This window comes from Hyla sarda, chromosome 6 (assembly GCF_029499605.1).
Source record: "Hyla sarda isolate aHylSar1 chromosome 6, aHylSar1.hap1, whole genome shotgun sequence".
Lineage (NCBI taxonomy): Eukaryota > Metazoa > Chordata > Amphibia > Anura > Hylidae > Hyla > Hyla sarda.
Genome location: NC_079194.1, coordinates 268,723,402 through 268,748,796, shown reverse-complemented (window position 1 = coordinate 268,748,796; position 25,395 = coordinate 268,723,402). Strand labels below are relative to the sequence as shown.

Here is a 25,395-nt window from a genome sequence, read left to right as displayed (position 1 = left end):
TGCAAGGACAGCATCCTTCCTGGTAACAGACGTGCCTGTGCACACCCTGTGCTCTTAAAGGGCTCCAGATAGACTCCAAAGGGAGGGAGGGGGGGGGGGGGGGGTTTGCTGTTGTTGCCGGTGGCGGATGGTTGTTTTTAGGGCTACACCTAAATAAAAAAATTAAAAAAGTGGTCAGCAGCAGGCCCCCTTAGCAATGCCACTGCTGGGGGCCCCTACCTAGACTGCCCCCACCTAGATGCCCCCTCCCGCACTGTGGGGGCTGCAGAGGACTCCGCTATGCCACTGATTCTATGTATAACCAAAATGAAATTGGGCAGTTGTGTGAAAGTGTTCATTTACAGCAAAAGGGTTTTGCTCGGTTTCACTACTCAATGTATTCCCACTGACAGCAGCTGCCATGTGAGTGTTAATATCGCAGCTGTCACACAAAAGTATACACACAGGTAAATCCATAAGCTAGAAGTGTTACTGTCACAACGCAACCTGATTGCTTTTATCTAATTACAGAAAATCAAGGTGATGTGTAAATTCCATAAAATTTCTCGGTAGAATGTGTTTATTCATTCAGTCCACAGACACAAGGAAGCAGTCATATCAGGACTCCGCAATTATGCCAACATTATTTACAAGACTTCAACTTGTGGATTATTAATGCATCAAGGGCAGTAAACAAAACACAGCGTTTTGTGGAATAGACTGCAGCAGTCTTTTTAGATGTGGGTAAAGTGCAAGAGCCTCGAGTGCTATAAACATAACACCGTTTAAAATCATTACACAAGCAATTAAAACGTATTACTTCTGGATCAAAGGAAGCCATGAATCACTAATAAACAGCTCATATATGATCGCTATAGGCTTCCATAAGGATTGCCTGGCAATTGGGAACAAACAGAACAGTTATTACTTAATGAGCCAAAGAATCAGCCAAGTGCTAGAAAACAGAAAGGAGTTGTGTGTATGATTTCAAACACAGGGATAAAGTGTATATGTCTCTGCCATGTTTGCATCTGTTTCTTCCCTCATGCCAGAAACATGCTGGCTCACGTTATACAGTGGAGACCCTTTTGGAGATGTGTATGTACTTAGGATGGCTGCTTTTTCCCCAAAACAGTGCGACACCTGTCCACAACTTTTATAAAGTTTAGCTGTAATACCAGTCATAACCTGGGACTGTTTTATTTAAATGCTGTCATATACACTGGGTTACATGAAGATCTATAGCAGATTAGTTCTAAGCTTGTTACGATTGACCGGATTGAGTGAGGGGGGATATTATGCGTTATTTTGGGGTTAAAGAAATCTTTTTTGTCAACAGGGAACAAAGAGTTGATTTGCTTATCCCTTTCTGTTTGACCCTTACTAGGTAATATGTTTGCGGATGTATTTCTACAACTGTCCTGTACGAATCTTAGCTAAAAAAGAAAGTTTAAAAAAAAACAACAACAAAGTACAAGTTATATTACATCTGTTTCAGTCTTCTGAATAATATACTAACCATAGGCATAACTATCGAGATAGCAGACATGGCTGATTCTATGGAGTCCAGCAACTAAGGAGGCTATTTTTTATTGTTTTATTGAAGGGTAAGCAAAGAAAATACAGTGCATTCACTGACCATTTCACCCAGCGACAATATCATAACAAGTACGGCATGAGTAATGCAGGCTCAATAAGGTGGCAAGTAACAGTCAGTGAAAACAAGAATACATAACTTATCAAAACCGATAAAGAAAAAAAAACTATAACCTCAACACGTCTCTAAAATTATAAGTATAGATGAGTAAGATGTCCAGATAAACGACTAATGCCCCATTCCCACTGAGATATAGTCGCAAATAGTAGAGAAAGGAAAACGGTCTTGGAGGCGCTGCTCAAAAGGAGGTCACAAATAGGAGAGACTCAGGCCAGCACAGGACAATAAATAATTTATTTTGGTAATATGGACGATGCGTTTCGGCACACAAGGAGTGCCTTCCTCAGGTCCAAACGTACAATGCTAAAAGACAGTAATATTAAGTAGACGAGTGTTAACCAAGATGTCAAATATTGATATAACTAAATAAATAAAAGTAGACATATTGTGGGTGTAAGTCTAGGGACGGTTATGCATACATTGGATGATGCTGTTATGTGTTGCTGTATAACAGGATTTGAATAGATATTAAGGTTAGGTAGTGGCAACGGACGGAGGTTACGCCAGAATTTGATAGTGATGGTATACTTTGTGTTTAAACAAGATATATGTATAAAGTGAACAGAATGTACCTAATCTATTGAAAGGTAAGTAGCAGGTAATGGAAAATCTGAGTTTGGTGCATAAATACTGGTAATAAAATATAGAATAAAGTAAAGGACCAAGGAGAGCTGTCAGCCCATAGCAATATACATTTATATATGTATGTACATCTATCATAAATGTGGTGGCACTGATTATTGTAGCATCAGGGACCTCAAAAACAGATAAAGTGAACTAAAAGAATTGTGCATACATTGCAGTAGTATATAGAAGTATTAGGGGACTTACACTCCTCAAAGGTAGTAGGATGCAAGGTTGCTGCAAGAAGGAGGAAGGTAGATGAGATATAGTGTAAGGGCAATAGAAAACAGTGTAGAATGGAACATTTGGTAGGCAGGAATGCCTGGTGGGCATCCTTTGTGGTACAGCGCTGGCGTTGGTCTGACAGCTCATGTCCCGGGAGAGCGCTTTATTAGGCGAGTGAATAGTCACTTCTGGCCAGTGCTGGGTTGCTAGGAGACCACAGACGCGAGCTGTAAGTGAAGCACGGTGTGTATGTATGTAGGTGGAATGCACGTATCTATGTGCGCATATAGGCGCATGGGGATCGCAACAGCTATGTAGAGTTCACTGTCAGTGGTTGTACAGCACACGTGGAAGTGTGCGCAGGGGGAGCGCATCAACATAGGGAATGGAAAATATTGCTATGGTGTGATTATGGAGTGTACCACACAGGATCCCTACCAGGTATTCCTGCCTACCAAATGTTGCAAATGTTTGGAACAATGTGCAGCACTGTGGCTCACGGTTAACCCTTTACCGATGCGGGGACATTGCTTTGGGGGGGGGGGGGGGGGGTAGAAGCAGAGCAGCGCCCGCGGGTCACATATGATCAGTTCCCCCCACTGACAATTCATTCCCTGATGTGGGGACTGTGGGGTGAGAAGCTGACAGTGAGGTTGGGATGAGTATACTAATGAGCAGGGCGGGGAAAGGGCGTGCTAAAGGGAAAAAATCTGTCCACAAACAGGGCTGGCACTGTAAGAGGAGAAAGGCTACAAGGCATGCTGGGAGCGGTAGTTTCTAAAACATAGACTGTCACGATCACACCCTATCGGTCCAGCCAAGACGCTAGAGAGAGTGTGATGGTGCAAGGGTTAAAGCCGCCAGACCTCTGGGTATCCACTACTAGTCCCAGCAAGTCACCAAATTAACCCTTAGATAAACGTGTTTCACCCGAGCTGCCTTCAGAAAGGTGAGCTCATATATTTAGAGATCAAAGACCAGAGCTGATTAATTAAACATTTAATCTGATAAAAGGTATCACAGTGCTATGCATAAAGATTAACAAATGACATACAGGTATAAGAATACATATAAGAGTTTAGCAATCAAGTTCAGAAAAGTAAAAATGAAGTTCTTACAGCATTGATATTATAGCAGTCCATGAGAGAGGGTCTCCAGCTGTTCTTAGGATGGTCTTGTCAGCTTGGGGCACAGATCTTAACAACCGACTGTAGCATTGTTACATATTATATATCTCCTTTTTGGAGGGACTTCATTCCCCCCTCCCCTCTGATACCACCAGGGGGGCATCTCTCTTCTTGGCCCTCTTATCTGGTTGATTATATGCAGGACTTCAAAAGACGATGTAAACACACAGCCAGACCCCCCCAATAATCTTCAATATACAAAAGACACAGGATACACCGTCTGAATGACCCCTCACCCCCCAGGTCTTAGTTTATACACAGATGCAATAATAAAACACAGGTATGATTCCATAATCAGGCCTTGGGCCTGACATAGACAAAATGGAAATAGATGCTACACTACATGGACACACTTGTGCAAAGAAAGGAAAAGAAAAGACAAACAAAGAGCAAGCAGGAGACAAGGGATAACAAGAAAACTCACCTGCAAGGGTAAGTAGAAACTGCAGAAAAAAACATTGGCCACCCGAGTACCCCTTTAACTTTATTATGTATTCAAATCCTGTTATACAGCAACACATAACAGCATCATCCAATGTACGCATAACCATCCCTAGACTTACACCCACAATATGTTTACTTTTATTTAGTTATCAATATTTGACATCTTGGTTATCACTCGTCTACTTAATATTACTGTCTTTTAGCATTGTACGTTTGGACCTGAGGAAGACACTCCTTGTGTGTCAAAACGCGTCGGCCGTATTGCCAAAATAAATTATTTATTGTCCGGTGCTGGCCTGAGTCTCTCCTATTTGTGACCTCCTTTTGAGCAATGCCTCCAAAACCATTTTCCTTTCTCTACTATTTCTTCTCAACTATATTTTCTCAACTGGCTCTCACAAAAGAGTCCAGACCCGGCGACAGCCATCTTTATACCTACCTTTTAATTACTTACATAAGCCATAAGCCATATGTGAGCCACGATCCCAAGAATCTTGGGACAAAGCAACGTCACCCTACCAGGTGAGTATATCACTTAGGTGTGGTGGAGGGTCACACAAGTTGATATACAATATCAAGGGAGAGCCCCCGTTTTCTCTCTCTCTTTTTTTTTTTTTTTTTTTTTCCCCCTCCAAAATCATCCACTGATTTATAAGTACACCATCTCACTCAGGGAGGTGAGAAGGTAAAGGGAGGGGAAAATAGATAGGAGTGGAGATCAGATAGGAAAAAGAGGTTCAAAAAAAGGTTAGCGGGAGGACCAGAGGGTAGAATCAGAGAGGAGAACCAAAAGCTCCAGAAGACATCAACAAAGGAAATGCAGAAGGTAAGTATCTATTCAATGGAGAACTACACAAAGTCCCCCAAACCTTGAGGAACTTATCGTGACACTTCCTATTTTTTACAGATTAATTGTTCAAAAGGTATACCAGCATTAAATCACTTCTTCAACTTGGAAACAGAGGGAGTTTGGGGATCCATCCATCGCAAGTCTATTTCCTTCCTAGCCAAAAACAACGCCTTGCAAAGAAAAATCTTCACATGGTGTTGCCAGGATTCCTTCGGAACGGCCCCAAATAAATCAAAAGATTCAGGGGTGCTTGGACATATATCAGGGAATAGAGAATATCAACTATGGTCTACCAGAAGGATTGGAGGAAGGGACACATCGAAATAATGTGCCAGAAGTCAGACCTAGGGGAATGACACTTGTGGCATGCATTGGAAGGCTCATGCCCCATTTTGAACAGTTTGATTAAGGTAGCTATTATGTATGATATACAGTTTTATCAGCTAATTGTTATGTGGCCATAATCTCAGATCAAGGGGATGCATGTCTTTAAACAAACATCTGCAGAGTCCATTGCCTAGGAAATTCTGGCCCTAATTAAACGAGTATATAAAACACCAGACCCTGTGGGCCTTGAGAGCAAAGTATTCCAATAAGTTGGTAGGCAGGTATGGGAGGTCTAGTTGAGGAGAATTGGGCAGCCAGTGCACGTCTGAGCTGGAATAACCAGTAAAATGCTTCCCAAGGGAAAGTAAAGTCAGTCTTAACCTGTGTAAGGGATTTTAATATGTCATCTACATACAGGCTGTCCATTGTAAAACCCCAGGATGGGTCCAGTTTGTCCATCAAGTGGGTAATATGGGGATTATGCCACAGGGGTAGATCAGCCTTTAAGTCAGAAAAGGAGGAAACTTTTTGAATTTGTCCCCAAACCTGTAAGGCTAGCTTGTGTAAGGGTAGGAGTCCCTGGGCCTGGGGTGTGCAAACCTTCAGTAAGGCACTAAGAGAGAAAAGGTTCAAATAGCGAGCCAAATGGTGTTCTACCTTTGGCAAAGGGTCCAGTAGAATTTGAAGATCAAAAAGAGGTGTGTTCCTACTGCAATATAGCCAAACAAAGATGCTCCTGTCTGAAGGCAAGTTTGCTTACTGGAACGTGTTGTGCTGAGAGCACAACACTTGTATTAGACCGTAGACTCTGGCCAATGGTCTGTGAACTGTATTCAGTAGTCCTGCAGAATGGCCGCCTGATCGTCTCCCGATGTTATAATAACAACTGTAAAGATATAATACAATAATATGGGATACAAAAATGGACATGGATTACTGGCACCTTCACAACTATAATTAAAGAGCTCATCAGTAAATAAACTACTCCAAAAGTTTTATTCCATAGATTGCAACGTTTAGTTTTGAACCCGACCCGTGTTCTTTGTCAGGCAATGGATAATACAAACTTGGATGTGCCAAAACATTAAAAGCACACTGATCCAATCACTACTGGGTCACCAGGTCATTGGGTAATATCCTGTAAAACATAATCACATAAAATAACATAAATTTGAACATATTACTTATATGTAATAGTATTGTTACAGCACATATTATCTTGCTATTGTTATATCACTATGTACATACAAAACTATACAGTCAAGGTCAGCATATGCATTATCCCTGTACTATAATATCAGCATTTACCTAAGTCAGCATTAACCTTGAACCATAACATCACTATGGTGCTTATGACCATGGTCATTATTACTTTGCAGTATTAAAACCAAAGTAAGCCTAAGCTTTTCCCAACTTGCTGCTGAAATTGCTCATGGCAGAGCAGGCCCTTATTTGAAGTTTTGCTATTGGGCCCCATGGTTCCTTGTTATGTTCCTGCTACACTCAAATCTGTAGTCCATTGAGTTAGGAGCAAAACAGCAGCTCTAGGGGTCATAGGGATGGACAGGACCTATATCATTATGGGTAAGGTACTTTTGCCTCACAGATATGAGTGTTTATCACTAGTTGTTCAGATACAGAGAACTGTATTGTTTATGGGCCAGGACCTATTAATGTCAGTCATATATGCTGCTTATCTATCTATCTATCTATCTATCTATCTATCTATCTATCTATCTATCTATAAAGAGAAGGCTTGACTCACTGACTCATCAATGCCCAGCCTAAACCCTTGGACCTAGAAAGCTGAATTTTTTGCACAGATATTGTTTTTAAGACGTAGGACGGAGGAATAAGAAAGGATTTTTTGAAATTCAACCCTTAAGGGTTTTTTGAAGCTAGAAAGAAGCATGAAACTTTGTTTTTAGGCTAACAATTAGAGATGAAGAAACACGTGTTTTAAAGTTTTCTAAAATTCCACCCCTGAAGGGGTGAAACGGGGGTTCAAAGTTTGTATGAATTAAGATTAGGTTGATTTTCCCTCAAAGGATGTCGATCTTCAATTCCTTGGAACAGCAGATGTAATGTTTGTTAGAATTCGGGTTGTTTGGATGCCCGTAGACTTTACCCAGAGCGGCCTCATTACTATAGGATGGTAAAAAGTAGATCTATGTCACCCCAAATTTAACACGAGCGAAAAGCTAGCATTGCATATGCCTTCATTATGGTGATGAGACTACATGTTATGGTGTTGATTCACCCAGTATGTGCTAAATGTAAGTCTGTGTTGGTTTACTATATATCAGTTCCTTTAACCTAGTGATATATGGTCTAATGTTCACTACTAAGTGTTTTTTCCATCAGTGAGTACCATTGGTAATGGATATCGATCTATAATTCTAGTCCTTTCCTCTCTGTGGTAGTTTGGAATATGATTTGAAAAACCTCACATGTTGTGTTTGTATGAATGCATTAATAAACTGTTCAATGTGCAGTATCCTTAAATCAGTCAACTTATTCAACATAAAAAAGCCTGCTTTAAAGGGGTATTCCTATTTCAACATGTATTGCATATTTACAGAATATGTCATTCATGTCTGGTAGATGGGAGGATTTCACCACTGCAACCTGCACCAGTTTTGAGATCAAGGCCTCCCCATACCCTTCTAGCCTGGTTGCAGCTGCCAGAAGCATCAGGAAGCTTAAAATAGCTTAGGTGAACCCTGCAGCTAGAGCTCCTGCATTGTTTATGCAGCTCCAATTATCCTTTAAGGTAACCCAATGTTGAACTTTTTATTTTTATTTTTAAAGGGTACCTCTAATCAAATAAACTTTTGATATATTTTAGATTAATGAATGTTGAATAACTTTCCAATAGCATGTTAATGAAAAATATGCTTCTTTCTATTTTCCCCGATCAGTCCTGTCAGCAAGCATTTCTGACTCATGCTGGAGTCCTAAACACTCAGAGCTGCCAGCCTGCTTTGTTCACAGCCAAACAGGCTGTGAACAAAGCAGGCTGGCAGCTCTGAGTGTTCTCCTTTGTGAACAAAGCAGACTGGCAGCTCGTAGTGTTTAGGACTCCAGCATGAGTCTGAAATACTTGCTGCCAGGACTGGTAGGGAGACCCCTAGTGGTCATTTCTTCAAAGTGGAAAATTAAATAGAAAGAAGCATATTTTTTAATAACATGCAATTGTGAAGTTATTCTGCATACATTAATCTATATTATATCAAAAGTTTTTTTGATTAGAGGTACCCTTTAACTATCATCCTTAGGCTACTAACATATAAGGCTGCTTTCACACTATAAAAATTCATCCGTTACAAACGTCTGTTAGAAAAGCCCTGTTAAACATCCGTTAAACAATCCCATTAAAGTCTATGGGATTTTTTGATTATCCGTTATGACCCGTTATAGTCCGTCATGAATAACAGCCGTTAGTTGTGGCGGAAGAAATAACGGCACATGCACTAATTTTTCTTCCGTCACAAAAAACTGATAAATTAACGGCCGTTATTTTTAACATTGAAGTCTATGGCTGACAGATGAGCCTTTATGTCATCTGTTTGCACACAGTTTATTATATCCGTTATTACTTCTGAGCATGCTCAGAAGAGGTGACATCAGCAGACTCCTGCAGTGCTGAGGGACTACTACTACTCCCATCATGGAACAGACTTGTTTCCATAATGGGAGTAGTAATTCCCTGGCTGCGGGAGTCTGCAGACAGCTGGGGAGGCTACATTAGTGTTTGTACTACTACCCCCATCATGGAACAGAGTCTGTTCCATGATGGGGGTTGTAGTACAGAGGCTGAAGGATTGATCGCAGCAGGTTTCACTTCTGAGACCCGATGCGATCCAAAGTTATTAAGCAGGGGAGCGTGCGGTAAGCTCCGCAACCCTACGATGTATCAGTGTGTTTTAGCTTTCATTTTTTAATCCCCCGCGGGGAGCCCTGAATGGTCAGTACTGAGGAGCCATTCAAGGGTCTCAGCGGGAGATTTAAAAATGAACATTGGGAGTAGCAGGGGCCAAAAAGCACTGTGGAGGGCAAGATATATAGCGCTGCAGAGGGGGGGGGGCAGACATATAGCCTATATATCTAGCCCCCCCAGCAGCGCATTAGATATGACCCCCGCCAGCGCATTAATAAAGATATACCCCCCCCTGCTGGCACATTAAATATATCCCCACCTGCTGGCGCATGTATATGTGCCCTCGCAGCGCAGCGGTTCTATATACCTATGCCACTGCAGCGCTATATGTGAAAAGCATTCTAGCAGCAGCATCGGCCACCCGATGCTGCTGATATAAATACTTTTCATACATAGCGCTGCAGTGGCTTATGTATATAGAAGCGCTGTGGGGGGGCAGATAACGCTATATGTCTGCCCCCCCCCCCTAGTGCTTCTATATACATATACCCCTGCCGCCATATGAAAAGTATTTCTATTAGCTGCGCATAGTGCCGGCACTATGCGCTGCTAATAGAAATACTTTTCATTCATATCCTTTGGATAGGGGATAAGATATTTTTCTGGAGGAGTACCCCTTTAATGTTTTCCAGATAATTTAGTAAGATGGGTTTTCCATATGTGGTTACTCACACACGTTTTTTGTTTTAGTTTTAGTTTTTTTATAAAAAGTCATTGCAGGTTTTTTTTTTTAGATAAAATTATATCCAGCAGGAACGAGTCCTTCCTTATATTTCTCATCCTTTTTAATCCAATTAGTTTTTTTTCTCAAAATACTGCTACGGATCTGCAAAATTTTTGCAAAAAATTCTGTGGCAAACTCCCCGAAAGGGCCTTCTGGTCCCCAGTGTGACTGACTGACAAAGTTTTCTCCATTTTCCTGTTCCTTGGATATGGCTCCACAGGCATGTTGCATGCTTTCCCTTGATTACCATTTTTGTACCTGACAGCACTACACAAGACTTACGGAATCACCTCATTTAGGGGTTCTTTCTAAGAACATTGTTTTCCAAATACTCAGTATTTTTGCTCAGTACTAGTAAATCTTATCAGTAAATCATTGTATAACAAGAACTTGCTGTCACCAGGACAAATTTCCTGGGACACAATCATATTAGATCTTTGAGATCTGAATTTCTTATTTATATTAGGAACCAGATGTGTCCCATTCAAGTTTGCAGTTTTTTTTTCTGCACACCAGAGGGCAGCATTATTGTGTTCATTTCAGAGTAGACCTTGTTGTGGGTGAGATTTTGGTATAGGCACAGTAGGAAATCCAAGCATTAATGTCATTCTGTCCTTATAAAAACTGTATTAATATTACAGCACAAGCTACAAATGTATTACACATCAGAAATATTTTCTTATGGTACCTAATTAGGTTTTACAGCTCATCTGGATATATTGGATAAACTAGTAAGTTTAGTACTTGCTTTTATGGACCCTGCTTCATATAAAATAGGCTGTAAGTACAGACATTTCATTATGAGTTTATGCAGATTTCATAGTAAGGGAAATGCAAGAAAGAAAGCAACAGCTTCTGGTGAATAATATTGAAAAACATTTCCTAACATTTCTTCTAACAGTTACAATAGTCCCATGGACATGGTTTTGCCATGTAAAGTGGTGCACTGTAGGCTCTTCTTGTTCCTCCATTCTTTTCTTAAGGAGAATAGCACATAATACAATATTCATTAGTCTCAATTTTTGTGCTACCCTTTAAAAGCAAAGGTAAACATAGGTACAGTAAAGTGTCTGTAATTGGCTGAGCGGGCCATCATCCTTGCATCCCACATAGTCTAATTGGATCAAACTGTAACTGTAAAAATTCTTGCACTATTGTAACACCTGGGGTAACAAGAGGTCAGGCATGTTGAAATCTCATTCTCTTTTCCCCTAACATTTCCCATTGTTGTATACTTGAGATCTATTCACCTGTAAAAATTGACGAATTCATCTATGCATCTCTTAAACTAGATTATCTCTTCAAGACTGCTTATCTCAGGGCTAGTTAGAGTGGAGTTCCTTTTTCTAAATACTCCTGACTTTTGCATGATGGTGCTTGTTAAAGTTCATTTATTTTGAGCATTCTTTGTAAATTTTCTGTCTTGTTTTTGGTTAAAATGGATTAGACTATGTGAGAAACTAGAGAGATTTTGCCCACATCAACCAATCACAGCCAAGCTTTTACTTTACCAGAGCTTGTTAATATTATAAAACTAAGCTGTGATTCTTAGTTTTTTTGGACTGTTAGTGACCTCCCAGTCACCATTCTCCTTGATGTCCAGGAAAGCCTTACACCACATATTTCCAATAGTACATGAAATACTCAATCCTGATATCCGTGGACTCCAGTAGATGACCAAATAATAAACAGTGTTGTAGAGAGGTACTGTACTGTGCTGGCATATAAAACATGAGTATATCAAGAATTGTTACAACTGCCCAAGCAGAAAAAGGGGCCAATGACTCATATCCCTGCACCAGAATCACCACTGATAAAACAAATCCGTAGGGAATTGATCAACATGAGTCCAACTTCACACAAATGTATTTAATAAATGCATACCAGAGTGACATAGGTTTCAATATGGAAAAAGAGAACTACACCAGCTCCCCTCAACATAATGGCCGGAGCATGGATGCAAGTGCTGGATGGCACACCAATACGATACAGAAATGGAAGAAAATCCAGCTCAAGGATGCTTCAAATCCACCTTATACCTGCAGCCGTGGACATGTTTGTTTCCACCTTCACCACTATGTGGAGCAGGGTGTCAAAACTGCCGATTATGCATTTTTTCTCTGATGGTGGGATCCCGTCCGACGATGCCTTGCGCAGCCTGATGCCTGAGGTAGGTACCTCCTTCATACACCTAGAACATGTAAAAAATTGCTGTAGGGCCTTTCGCAACAGGTTCTTACCACTGAGAAGTCTGTCGGACTTTGAGAATTCCTTGGTGACCTCCTGTGATGAACCATGGAAGCTTTCAAAAATCTGATCTGCATGTCGTTTGGTGCAGCCAAAATGGAAACCACACTACATCACCTCATGGGAGGCGGAGCTAGGTCGCACCTTTACTGAGATAGAGATTGCGCGTATCCTCTCTGCCTCACATGGTCAGTCCAGGTGTATTAGGATGCAGTAAACACACTTTAAAATATTGTCCCGCTGGTATAAGGTCCCTGAGCTCCTACATGCACATGGCCTGTCCTCTTCTGACAAATGTTGGAGATGCCTGACTCAGATAGGAACACATGCCCACATTTGGTGGTTTTGCCCCTCCATTGTTCCGTTTTGGCAGGAGGTGGAGTCAACAATCAATTCCATTGTAAACTCTCCCATACAACTCAGTCCGGAGGCTGTCCTGCTGGGGTGCCCCTCATTGTCGTATATCCCGACATCTGATATGTTGATCTCACAAATGGTAGCTGCGTCCAAATCCCTAATCCTCTTACATTGGTTGAACCCTGCTCCTCCATCCAAGAGGGAATGGCTTACTAAAGTTTCTCAGATATGTAGATTTGAAGAAATGTACAGTAGACTAAACATAACGCACGACTCCTTTTGCAACTTATGGAAACCATGGCTGGAGTCACCCTATGCGTTGGTTTCGTGACCTTGACTGACTGACACCCATCTGTACAATCCAGGGCCCAGGCTCCCTGACTGTTCCTCTCTTCTTCTTTTTTTTTCCCAACCTTCTTTTTCTTCTCCTATGCCCCATTTCCCGCTCCACCGCTCTATTCTCCCTCCTGAGCCTCTCTCTTCTCTCTTCCTTCATTTGCCTGCGTATACTTATCTTTACCTTGGCCCCTTAACCCCCTGCCCCCCCCCCCCAATTCCCGACCTTCCACATCCCCCCCCCCCCCCCCCACATACGCGTAAGCCCATCATAACTAGATTGCTTTTCTTTTTTTCTTTGGCTACCTCTGCTGTACTTGCTGATATTTTGTGTAGGCCCCTGTTGAGTCTAACGTGTTAAAATATTACTGCTGTGTAACCTGTAGGTACTTTAGTTTGATTCCTAATGTTCTTGATGTAAACTTGGAAAATTGTGAGCATTGATGCCGTGCCACCTGCGAGTGGTCTCTGTGTTTCTTCTGCCCTTTCTCACATGCTCAATAAATATATCAGGCCAGTGCACATAGGTAGACAATGACATGATTCAAGCGCAGGTGCGCTCTTAGTCATATACTGACTGCACAAATACACAGGTTTATATAGGGGAAACAATTCCCTCAGGTCATATCTTGTGGGTCGGAGGAACTGTTAACCCTTCACAGGTACATGTTTCACAATAAAACTTCCAAATTTATTTAAATCCTCTTAAAAAAAAAAATTATGTATTAAAGTAATAGACATGCAAGATATAAAAAGTATATGCACCTGCGCTTGAAACGCATCATTGTCTACCTGTCTATGTGCACAGGACTGAAATAAAGCCGTTTGTAGCATCCTTAAGCTGGATTTTCTTCCTTTTCTGCATAGGTTTCAATAAGTTTTAGAGGGCATCCGCCTGCATTGAAAATCCAGTGTAGAAAATTACATGAAAACTGGCAAAAAATATTCGGTTTAATAGATCAGTTTCCCCCCCCGCCCGCCCGCCCCAATCTATCAAAGGCAGTTCCAGATGTATGGACAGAAGTATCTGGAAGGCTCCTTTTTGCTTGGTGAGTCCAATTTTGCCATCTTGTGACCAGCTGGTGATGGTGCATCACGAAAACAAATGTCAACAAACAATGTGAAATCTTGAATTGTGACATCAAAGAAGAGCCTGTGCTCTGCTATCTTGTAAAATAAACTTCAATAACTGTATTATCAGTGGCCTCTTCAGATTGCAGGCCTCCGTGAAAGTGATGTTTGATGGTCCATGCATGCCTCTGCAGTTTATGATCAAACTAATGTAATTCCAGTAAGGAGCAGAAGCTGAACCCCATAATGTTCCCAGGCTATGACCTTGTGCAGTAATCTCTTTGCAGGAGTGTATTTATTGCAATAAGTTGGGCTAGCATTCATAAATCCTTTGCAGTTTTATCCCTGGTATACTTTGCTTAAACCCAGGGACAGATGGAGCACATGGTGATTAACCTTCAGATAAAATCTTGTGTGTTGAGATTTAAAACCTCAGCCGCTTCTATTATAATAATTATCCTTATATTGTATTAACCATAAAACCTGCTTCTTATATTGCAGGCAGAATCCTTCATCTGACAGATGTGTACATTCATCCCAGCCTGCTCCATTATGTTGCCCCATCCGTTATCCCCATGATGGAATGTTGTGAACGGAACTTCATGTTTCTTCTGCATGGGTTGTCACAGCATTTCACACATCATTGTCAGCAAGTCAAGTAATACACTAATATAATTATTCTCAATATTTTCCTGTCTGCCTTTTGCACTGATGCACGTGAAATATACATAGCTTTCTTATTTGTATGGGCTACGCTTTAAAAGAAATCTTTATACGAGGTTTCATTCACTTGTTGATTTAGTTTGCTGTCATCGCTGTATTCCAGTAGATTGGAGCTAGAGCAGGAACAATTCTGATACATGTTTCTTCATTCATTTTTTTCAATTTCTCTTGTTTTCTGAGTGATTTGATATATTGAGTTGCAGCATTATAACATAAAACATACTGTATGCACTTGGTTCTTTTGCTCAGTAGTGGTCCCAATAGTTGTGTTTGAGATACAAGAACCTTTTATGTTCTTCCAGAGGGGTCTGGCATCAAAAGGCACAATGGTTGGTGCTGGCAGCCATTCTGAGTCTTTGTTCTTACTCCTGTAATGCCACAGTGAACACAGCACATTCAGAGAGTTTAGGTAAAATATTTGTCACATCTTTGTTTGGATGGTCAAGTCTTCTGACAACTTCTTTAGCTGAGCATAGGCTTATTTACTAGGTCTTCTTCTGGAACAATGATCTTGTACAGACCTCATCATGGGGCAGATTTATCAATACAGTTATGACAGTTTTCTGAATGAACTGCACTGTAAAACAGAGGAATCATCGTGAACATATTGTTCAAGCTTTTTCAGGCATATACTGTATATCCAAAAAAGGGAATAAACCTGAGGTACCGCATATTGATGTGTGCTCTGACCTTAAACACAATGCACAACAATGTTACAACAATATTAGGGAAAGTGCTTAAAAAGTATCTATCATGAACTTATTTGTCCCTAATTCCTGCCCACCCCCCCATCTTTCGCTGACTGTTCCTGACTATAATCCTACCTTGTTTTTATCTCTAAAACACCCTTTTTCTACCTTTTTCAATCCCTTGTTAGTTGCTCACTTTGCTGCCCGCTGTGAGAGAGGAAGGGGGAGTGGCCCAGCAGGTGTGACGTCAGTTGAAGCCTGGCTGGGCTCACTTCCGCCCTTCTTCTGCGGCCTGCTTTTAATCCGGAACCTGGTTGTAATCTGGTAAGTGGGGGTGATTTCAGCCTCACAATCCTGCTGTGCTTCTAATCATGGGGGGGTTGGGTGGTGGTGTGGTCAGCACTGCGATCTGTCGTCCTGCTTGATATATCGGAGGTAGGGGTGCTGACAGGCTCTGCGGCTGTCCTGCCTGCCATGCACAGCTTCTGCCGCCTGTCTGATTGACAGGCAGAGAGCTGCACTGTGCTTTTCAGAGTCCCGGCTGCACTGAGAGTTTGGACTCATTCTGCCAGGCCGGCATGAGTCTGAAATCACTGAGCCAGGACATGTAGGGAGAAAGTTGTTTCTAATACATTGATTAACAAAATATAAAAAGTTTTTGGGGTGACAGGTGCTCTTTGAAAAATATCTTAAAGGGGTACTCCGGTGAAAACCCTTCTTCTTTTAAATCAACTGGTGCCAGAAAGTTAAACATATTTGTAAATTACTTCTATTAAAAAATCTTAATCCTTCCAGCTGCTGAATGCTACAGAGGAAATTCCTTTCTTTTTGGAACACTGATGACATCACGAGCACAGTGCTCTCTGCTATTTTATCGATCTTTATTCTATGACGTGTATTTTGCAGACGTGTCAGTTCTGTCATGCGCTAAGCTTATTTTTCTGTTTTTCTCTGTAAAAGCTAAGTAATCATACTTTTGTGCCTCTTTTCCCCCAGTAGGTCAGCCTGACGCTGACATTTTATTGATCAGTCATTGTTAGGCAAATATCAGGCATGTTTGTTTAGAAGATGTATCAATATGTGTTCTAGTACAGCTTGACTATCTATTTGATTGAACAAAGTTTAAAGGGGTACTCCGCCCCAGACATCTTATCCCCTATCCAAAGGATAGGGGATAAGATGTCAGATCGCCACGGTCCCGCTGCTGGGGACCCCCGGGATCTGACATCCCGAGTTCGCTCTGTGCGTAATGATGGGCGATACGGGGGACGGAGCAGCGTGACGTCATGGCTCCGCCCCTCATGACATCACGACCCGTCCCCTTAATGCAAGTCTATGGGAGGGGGCGCGACGACCACCACGCCCCCTCCCATAGACTTGTATTGAAAGGGGGGCCGTGACGTCACGAGGGGCGGAGCCGTGACGTAACGATGCTCCGGCCCCTGTACCGCCCATCATTACGTGCAGAGCGAACTCGCTCTGCGCAGTAATGATGGCGGGGTGCCGCAGCGGAGATCCCGGGGGTCCCCAGCAGCGGGACCCCGGTGATCTGACATCTTATCCCCTATCCTTTGGATAGGGGATAAGATGTCTAGGGGCGGAATACCCCTTTAATCTTGATAATCAGAACACACTCTGGAAGCAGATATTCTTTAACCACTTAAGGACCAAGGACATATGAGTACGTCCTTGGTCCCACTCCTGTGATATAACACGGGGTCCCACGGTGGCCCCGCATCATATCACGGCGGGCCCGGCGTCATAGTGAAGCCGGGACCCGCCGCTAATAGCGCGCGGCACTGATCGGGGTGCCGCGCTATTAACCCTTTAGCCGCGCGCTCAAAGCTGAGTCACGCGGCTAAAAGTGAAAGTAAAAAGTGCCGGTTAGCTCAGTGGGCTGTTCGGGATAGCCGCGGCGAAATCGCGGCATCCTGAACAGCTTACAGGACAGCCGGAGGGTCCCTACCTGCCTCCTCGCTGTCCGATCGCCGAATGACTGCTCAGTGCCTGAGATCCAGGCAGAATCATCGATCACTGGTTTCCTATGAGAAACCAGTGATCAATGTAAAAGATCAGTGTGTGCAGTGATATAGGTCCCTATGGGAGCTATAACACTGCAAAAAAAAGTGAATAAAGATCATTTAACCCCTCCCCTATTAAAAGTTTGAATCACCCCCCTTTTCCCATAAAAAAAAACCCAGTGTAAATAAAAATAAACATATGGTATCGCCGCGTGCGGAAATGTCCGAATTATAAAAATATATAGTTAATTAATCCGCACGGTTAATGGCGTACGCGCAAAAAAATTCCAAAGTCCAAAATTGTGCATTTTTGATCACTAAGTCCTATCAATGCAAAAATGGTACCGTTAAAAACGTCAGATCACGGCACAAAAAATGAGCCCTCATACCGCCCCATAAGTGGAAAAATAAAAAAGTTATAGGGGTCAGAAGATGACAATTTTAAACGTATTAATTTTCCTGCATGAAGTTATGACTTTTTCCAGAAGTACGACAAAATCAAACCTATATAAGTAGGGTATCATTTTAATCGTATGAACCTACAGAATAAAGATAAGGTCTGATTTTTACCGAAAAATGTACTATGTAGAAACGGAAGCCCCCAAAATTTACAAAACTGCGTTTTTTTCTTCAATTTTGTCTCACAATGATTTTTTTTTCCGTTTCACCGTAGATTTTTGGGCAAAATGACTGACGTCATTACAAAGTAGAATTGGTGGCGCAAAAAAGAAGCAATCATATGGATTTTTAGGTGCAACATTGAAAGAGTTATGATTTTTTTTAAAGGCATGGAGCAAAAAAACGAGTGCAAAAGCGAAAAAAAACCCGATCCTTAAGGGGTTAAAGTCCCATAGATTGTATTGTATTATTATATATGATTATGTTTTAGATATATACTCACGCTATATCTATCGTCATTCTACCCTGGCTTCTATGAGCAGCCAGGGAGCCACTAGTAATGGCGGACGTTAGCATTCCAGCTGATGTCTGCCATTAACCCTATAGATGCTGTGATCAATACTGAACATGGCACATAAACCAAATGCAGTAGATGTTGAGACTGATGAGACCACCCGCAAATAGATTTCAGGGTCCGATAAGTCACAGTGGCGGCCTGAGCTCCACTCCCCTGCTCCACAGACAGCTACGGTGATAATCTTTTATGGTCTGCCTTTTGGTTTGCCAACAGTAAAAGCAAAGCAATCAAAAGATTGTCTTCTGTGGGGGATCAGCATACACGTAAAAAAAAAAGTCCAACAAAATTGCTGATTTTCCATCATATCACATCACAGATAAAATTGAATAAGTGATCTAAAAGCCACATATATGCAAAAGTGACAAATTTCAAAATTGCATTTTCTTGTCAATTTCTCAACTAATTATAAGTTTTTCTTTGGGGCGTACTTTTCATGGAAAAATGAAAGGTGTCATTATGAAGTACAATTAGTTGTGCAAAGAACAAGTCCTCCTATGGGTCTGTGGATGGAAAAGTGTTATGCCTTTGTCAGAGGAGGAAAAACAAAAGCACAAAAATTAAAGCTGGCTTTGTCCTTAAATGGATACTCCGCTCCCAAACATCTTATCCCCTTTCCAAAGGATTGGGGATAAGATGTCTGATTGTGGGGTCCGGCCGCTGGGATGTCCATAGTGGTCTTCTTCAGTGCCTTCAGGCAACTGAGCAGTGGAGATGTTTAGATCAGCTCCTTCAGTTTAAGGGGAAAAATAAATGCTGAGTAGCTTCCTCGCATGCTATTAAATTAAAGGGGTACTCCGGTGGAAAACATATTATTATTTTTTTTTTAAATCAACTGGTGCAAGAAAGTTAAACAGATTTGTAAATTACTTCTATTAAAAATTCTTAATCCTTCCAGTACTTATTAGCTATTGAAGAGGAAATTATTTTCTTTTTGGAACACAGAGCTCTCTGCTGAATCGCGAGCACAGTGCTCTCTGCTGACATCTCTGTCCATTTTAAGAACTGTCCAGAGTAGGAGAAAATCCCCATAGCAAACATATGCTGCTCTGGACAGTTCCTAAAATGGACAGAGATGTCAGCAGAGAGCACTGTGCTCGTGATGTCAGCAGAGAGCTCTGTGTTTCAAAAAGAAAAGAATTTCCTCTGTAGTATTCAGCAGGTTATAAGTACTGGAAGGATTAAGATTTTTTAATAGAAGTCATTTACAAATATGTTTAACTTTCTGGCACCAGTTGATTTATAATAAAAAAAAAAAAAAAAAAAAAAAAAAAAAAAAAAGGTTTCCACCGGAGTACCCCTTTAAGCAGGTTATTGCAGCAGCCCATCAGATTTCTGGCCAGGAGGTTCCTAAAGATTTTGGGACCCAGTCTACAAGAGGAATGTTCAAGGCTCTCAAAATAGGGTTGCACAGTTAATAACCTACCTACTGCTCTCCTACCTATTGCTCTATATCACTATATTTCCTCCACAACTGGTTGCTGTGAATATTTAATGTCCTTTTGTCAGTTTTTCTATAGCCAAAGGTATGTATGGAGCCTATTGAGAGAAGTATAATTGAAAGTCGTAAGGGGAATCTATTTAGGGTTTTTTTTTTCCAGGTCACTGTCAATGTTGAAAAGCCTTTATAATAGGCTGACACTTCCTGTTATGTAGAGATCATTTCTCAGCAGCCATCTCATCATAATCATACACAAAAGAGCATCTCTATTATGAAGTTGAGGGCAGATTTTGACAATCGGTAACGGTAATTTCTCCTCCTCTTCCCTATGCAGTGACCTCTGCACACGTCAGAGCATGCCCACAACACTCTCTAAGAATTAACTTTCTTGTCTTTAAAAGTACATTTTAGACATTTTATTCTTACATATGCTGTTAGGCATTCAGTATGTTCTATAACAGAAATATACAGCAAAACCAAAGAAAATATAATAAAATATTACAAAATCAAAATTATATGCTAAAACCTATTTGTTTTAATATGTATTTATCAGAATGTGTTTTGGATCCATTTGTAATCTTGGCTACGGAAAATATGTCTATACCCCCTATACCTCCCTTGAATTTCTTTTATAAAATTTTACTCAAAATCTGCAAAGTAACTTGACATCAGAGAGCACTTAGACAGAAAATAACTCAACTTCAGCAGCTCAGAAGTACTGAAAGGATTAAGATTTTTTAATAGAAGTAATTTACAAATCTGTTTAACTTTCTGGAGTCAGTTGGTATATAATTATCCTGGATAACCCCTTTAATATTTACATGGGTTCTGGAAGCTGAGATATGGAAATCTTATTCTGTCTTTTACTGATCTGTTACTCCGGATCAGCTGATCATGACTGCCCAGCGTAGGACTTGTTTAGCGTGGCATTTCTGAATAGCTGCTATATGTAAAAAAAGAAAGCAAACTAAAACCAAGGGCCCGGCCTAGAGCCGTTATCCTAGGAAAGGACAGGTGTGTATATAGCAGGGTGGAATACTGCTTACCTTGTGGTGTTGAACTTAGAGCTCAACACCTTGTAGTGCTCTGTGACAGTTTGCCAGGGCTGCCATGGCCACGATATCCAGAAATCCAAAGAATCCTCCTAGGGAGGATAGAAAAACAGGTCTTTGGGGCACACACCGTGGGTGACAAAACCGCGGACACCTTCTAAAATAACAGTGATTTAATAATGGACGACTCGTTTCGGGAGCTTTGCTCCCTTTGTCAAGTCAGAGACTTGACAAAGGGAGCACAAGCTCCCGAAACACGTTTTTTTAAACAGTGTCCGCGGTTTTGTCCAAGTCACCCACAGTGTGCACCCCAAAGATCTGTTTTTCTATCCTCCCTTGGAGGATTATTTGGATTTCTGGATATTGTGGCCATGGCAGCCCCGGCAAACTGTAACAGTTTCTGGCAGTTTCTAGGGTACAGATATACAATACAAAATATGGGGCTCAGATGTACAATGCAAAGTATGGGGCTCAAGGTCACGGATATTTAACCAATATACTATTTATTGTATAGAAAAAATTTCAACAATTGTAAAATCATAAAATACACTGTGACGTGCGACCTTGTGTGTCGTCAGGGTTACGACATCTAAAATATGGATACAGTAAAATAGTAAAAATAAGATGCAATAAGATAATGCAATAAAATAGTGTAAAAATCCGACCACACACCTAATGAGACAGTCTATCATAGAAATGATAATATGCAGAAAGTTCTGTTAATATCCTCAGACAAACTAGTGACCAGTATAAATATGCTGGAGATACTAGTGTTCATAAAGTTCCCTATTATCCTTAGGTACGGTAAGTATATGATGAGTTATAGCCAAATGCAATGGATTCATATTCTCAAAAGGTAAAGTTCTCACTGATCCGGGAGTAGATGCCTCTACTTATGTTATGCCGTAATACCTGTTAGCAGATACCGGTATAATGAAGTTTTACCTTTTCTCCCATGTTGGCTCTCTTAGCTGGAGACTTGGCAGTCGCAGGATTGCAGCACTGGAGGTAGTGGGCTCCGACTCGGTGGACTGCAGCGCTTCTCTGGCATGCACGGCTGATGATCCTGGCGACATCCTCGTGTATCTGCAGTGCGTGCTGTCAGGTACTTTGATTTACAGACCCATGTCTTTGGCATATAGAGTTCATAGATGGATTTTAGGTCACAATATTGGTGTTAGAGGTGGTCAACAAAAAACTGCTCAATAAAGGGTCTAGCAGATGACCCAAGCTCCCAGTCAAAGTATACAAAAACAAAATGAAACTCCTAGTATATAAACAAGGAAGTGGGAAGTGAATGTGTTAAAACGTAACTTTTACTAGTTTTACGTGAAATACCTACATCAAGAGTGCAGTGCCAGACAAACAAAACACCAAATTGACTCAGGACATGGATGGATCCATGGATCGAATGTCTCCCATCCAAAGTCCAGAGTTAAAGTCTGTAAAAATGTATTAAACAATGTCACACAGCAGGTGTGACTTGCACCTAATATCTCAAGCAAAAAACTTCTCTCATACACAAGGTTTCTCGACGCTTTTCTGTCGAAGTGCATCGGCGTCCTGAGGGGAAATCCTTGCCAATTATTTATGTATGAACATTGTATAAGATATATTATATGATCTGCATTTGTATAATAAGTTTCCCACTCAGCCAGATAAAGGTCCGATGCTTATGATAGAAAGCATACTGGTATATAGACCATATTGCTGTAGGGATAGAACCGCAGGGCTTCAGTTAACTAGAAAAAACAAAGGCATAATATAGAATAGGGAGTACTAAACTTGATCAATAATCACCATGTCCCCCATGGCCTTTTACTCACATACAGGCAATGCTGTCTAGGTACACTTGCAAAAAAGCACAAGAGGAAAAAATGCTATTCACTCTGTGTCCTGTAGAGAAAACCATAGAAGCAACTCGTGCCTCAGATAATGCAGTGATGTGCAAACCTGCCTGGAGCAGGGAGCCGCGATCCCCGGCTTCACTGCACATCCCGCCTTGTTGTGGCGCCTGACGTAATATCCGGTCGCCCGGATACATGCGTTAGAAGGCTGCGCCCCGTCAGTCGCCTGTGATGGGTGCGGCCGCGAATATCTATGCGCATGCGTGCGAATAACAGCGATCCCGATCATTCCATAACTGTCTGATACCAAGCCAGGTTTTACACTTAGTCTTGTCAGTTTGGCATGTCAATTATCTCAAAATATATCACATGTAGTTGTAGAAACAGGTAGGTTTATATAGATGTATAATAGACAGCCAGTTGTGATTGTGGCAGTTGTGGACTCTCAACAATTATTAATCGAAATGGGACCAGAGTTCTGGCCACAAAAATATACATAAACCCATTTGTAGATTATCATGTAGGAAAAATATCATGTAGAAAAAAAGGGGGAGTAATTGCTATGTTGGTGTATCATGGTTACAAGTGTGGAGGTCGCCAAGGGGATGTGGACACCAGGCGCCCAATAGATTATTAGGGCACTAACGCCACTGTTCTTAGGAGTGTCCCACCACATCACCAGCCCCACACATATGTACTAACTAAAATATGATGTATAAGAGTTCATAAAAAACCAAACATAGCAAAGAAAATTGCATAGCATAGGAATGCATCAATTGAGAATAGAGGGGGGGCTGTTGGGGATTTGGTGTAGCAGGGCAAGAATGAGGAACACTGTCTCCATTGGCTGGGACATTCATCGACTGCTCCTTGAGAAGGTCGATGGATACATGATCTGGACACTATTCATCCAGCAGGTCTGAACAAACAACTTAATTTTGCTTGTTTTCTGTAGATACACGGTCTCCAAATTGTGGTGACAGCTAGGCAGACAGTGAAGGCCTTAGATGGCCTTTAAAGTTAGTGTCACCATCATGAGCTAGGGTATATTAGGTCACGCAGGAGGCTGGAGAGCGGGATCGCCCTTTTTAGGGCTGACCATCTTGCCTAGGAATAGGGCCGATTAGTTAGAGTAGCGCAAAATAGGTCCCCTTAGACCCATGCTATAACCCTACCCCTATATACTCCCTAGGGCCCCCCAGCCCATGGAGACCATGTTCCTCATTCTTGCTCTGCTACACCAAATCCCCAACAACCCCCCCCCCCCCCCTCTATTCTCAATTGATGTACTCCTATGCTATTCAATTTTCTTTGCTATGTTTTTTTTTTTTATGAACTCTTATACATCATATTTTAGTTAGTACACATGTCTGGGGCTGGTGATGTGGTGGGACACTCCTAAGAACAGTGGCGTTAGTGCCCTAATAATCTATTGGGCTCCTGGTGTCCGCATCCCCTTGGCGACCTCCACACTTGTAACCATGATACATCAACATAGCAATTACTCCCCCCTTTTTTTTCTACATGATATTTTTCTTACATGATAATCCACAAATGGGTTTATGTATATTTTTGTGGCCAGAACTCTGGTCCCGTTTCGATTAGTAATTGTTGAGAGTCCACAACTGCCACAATCACAACTGACTGTCTTGAATTGCCAAATTTGGGGCTCTGTTATATACAATGGGTGCTTTAACTGGAAGAATATCACTCAACATTTTGTCTTGGCAAAATTAACTGCCAATATTTTCTAATGATCGTTTCTATTTTGCAATGTTGTGTATTAAAGGGAATAATTAAAGGGGTACTCCGCCTCTAGACATCTTATCCCCTATCCAAAGGATAGGGGATAAGATGTCAGATCGCCGCGGTCCCGCTGCTGGGGACCCCGGGGATCGCCACTGTGGCACCGCGCTATCATTGCTGCACAGAACGAGTTCGCTCTGCACGTAATGACGGGCAATACAGGGGATGGAGCAGCGTGACGTCATGGCTCCGCCCCTCGTGACATCACGGCCTGTCCCCTTAATGCAAGTCTATGGCAGGGGGCGTGACGACCGCCACACCCCTTCCATAGACTTGTATTAAGGGGGGCGGGCCGTGACATCACTAGGGGCGGAGACGTGACGTAACTATGCTCCGGCCCCTGTATCGCCCGTCATTACGTGCAGAGCGAACTCGCTCTGTGCAGCAATGATAGCGGGGCGCCGCAGCGGCGATCCCTGGGGTCCCCAGCAGCGGGACCATGGCGATCTGACATCTTATCCCCTATCCTTTGGATAGGGGATAAGATGGCTAGGGGCGGAGTACCCCTTTAATTTAGAATATTCTTTATCTGCAGGTATAAGTGTATTCAGATTTTTGGGAGTAAAAAATGTTGCCCTGTCTAAACTGCGCACTTTATCAAGAGATTGTTGTAGGTTTGCAAAGGAGATTTCTTGTCAATTAATTGGTTGATGAGGGAAATAGCTTCAGTCTCGAATTGGTCGTTGTTGCTGCAATTTAGTTTGAGTCTGCGGAATTGGCTGGTTGGAACATTGACCAACCATTGAGGGAGGTGACATCTTGTATGGAGTATGAAGCCATTTTTGGCTACTGGCTTGTGATATGTACTTCATAAA

At 41.8% G+C, this 25,395-nt stretch overlaps 1 protein-coding gene across 10 annotated transcripts in view; it reads left to right on the top strand.

Moving 5' to 3' along the window:
* Window positions 1-25,395, top strand: part of LOC130277036 (ADP-ribose glycohydrolase MACROD1-like) — a 656,083-nt gene that overhangs the window by 139,872 nt on the left and 490,816 nt on the right. For 2 of the 10 annotated variants that reach the window (XR_008845345.1, XR_008845344.1), the window contains exon 4: window positions 21,899-22,032. The exons of 4 other annotated variants lie outside the window; for them this stretch is intronic. Coding sequence is in view for 4 of the 6 variants with exons in the window: in XM_056527273.1 (XP_056383248.1) it covers window positions 14,530-14,690 (161 nt within the window). In the remaining 2 variants the exon portion in view is untranslated. Of the gene's footprint in view, window positions 1-1,366; window positions 1,503-1,585; window positions 1,684-14,529; window positions 14,765-21,898; window positions 22,039-25,395 lie in introns of those variants that run through there. 4 more of the 10 variants (XM_056527278.1, XM_056527273.1, XM_056527282.1 and 1 more) reach the window with 4 other exon arrangements.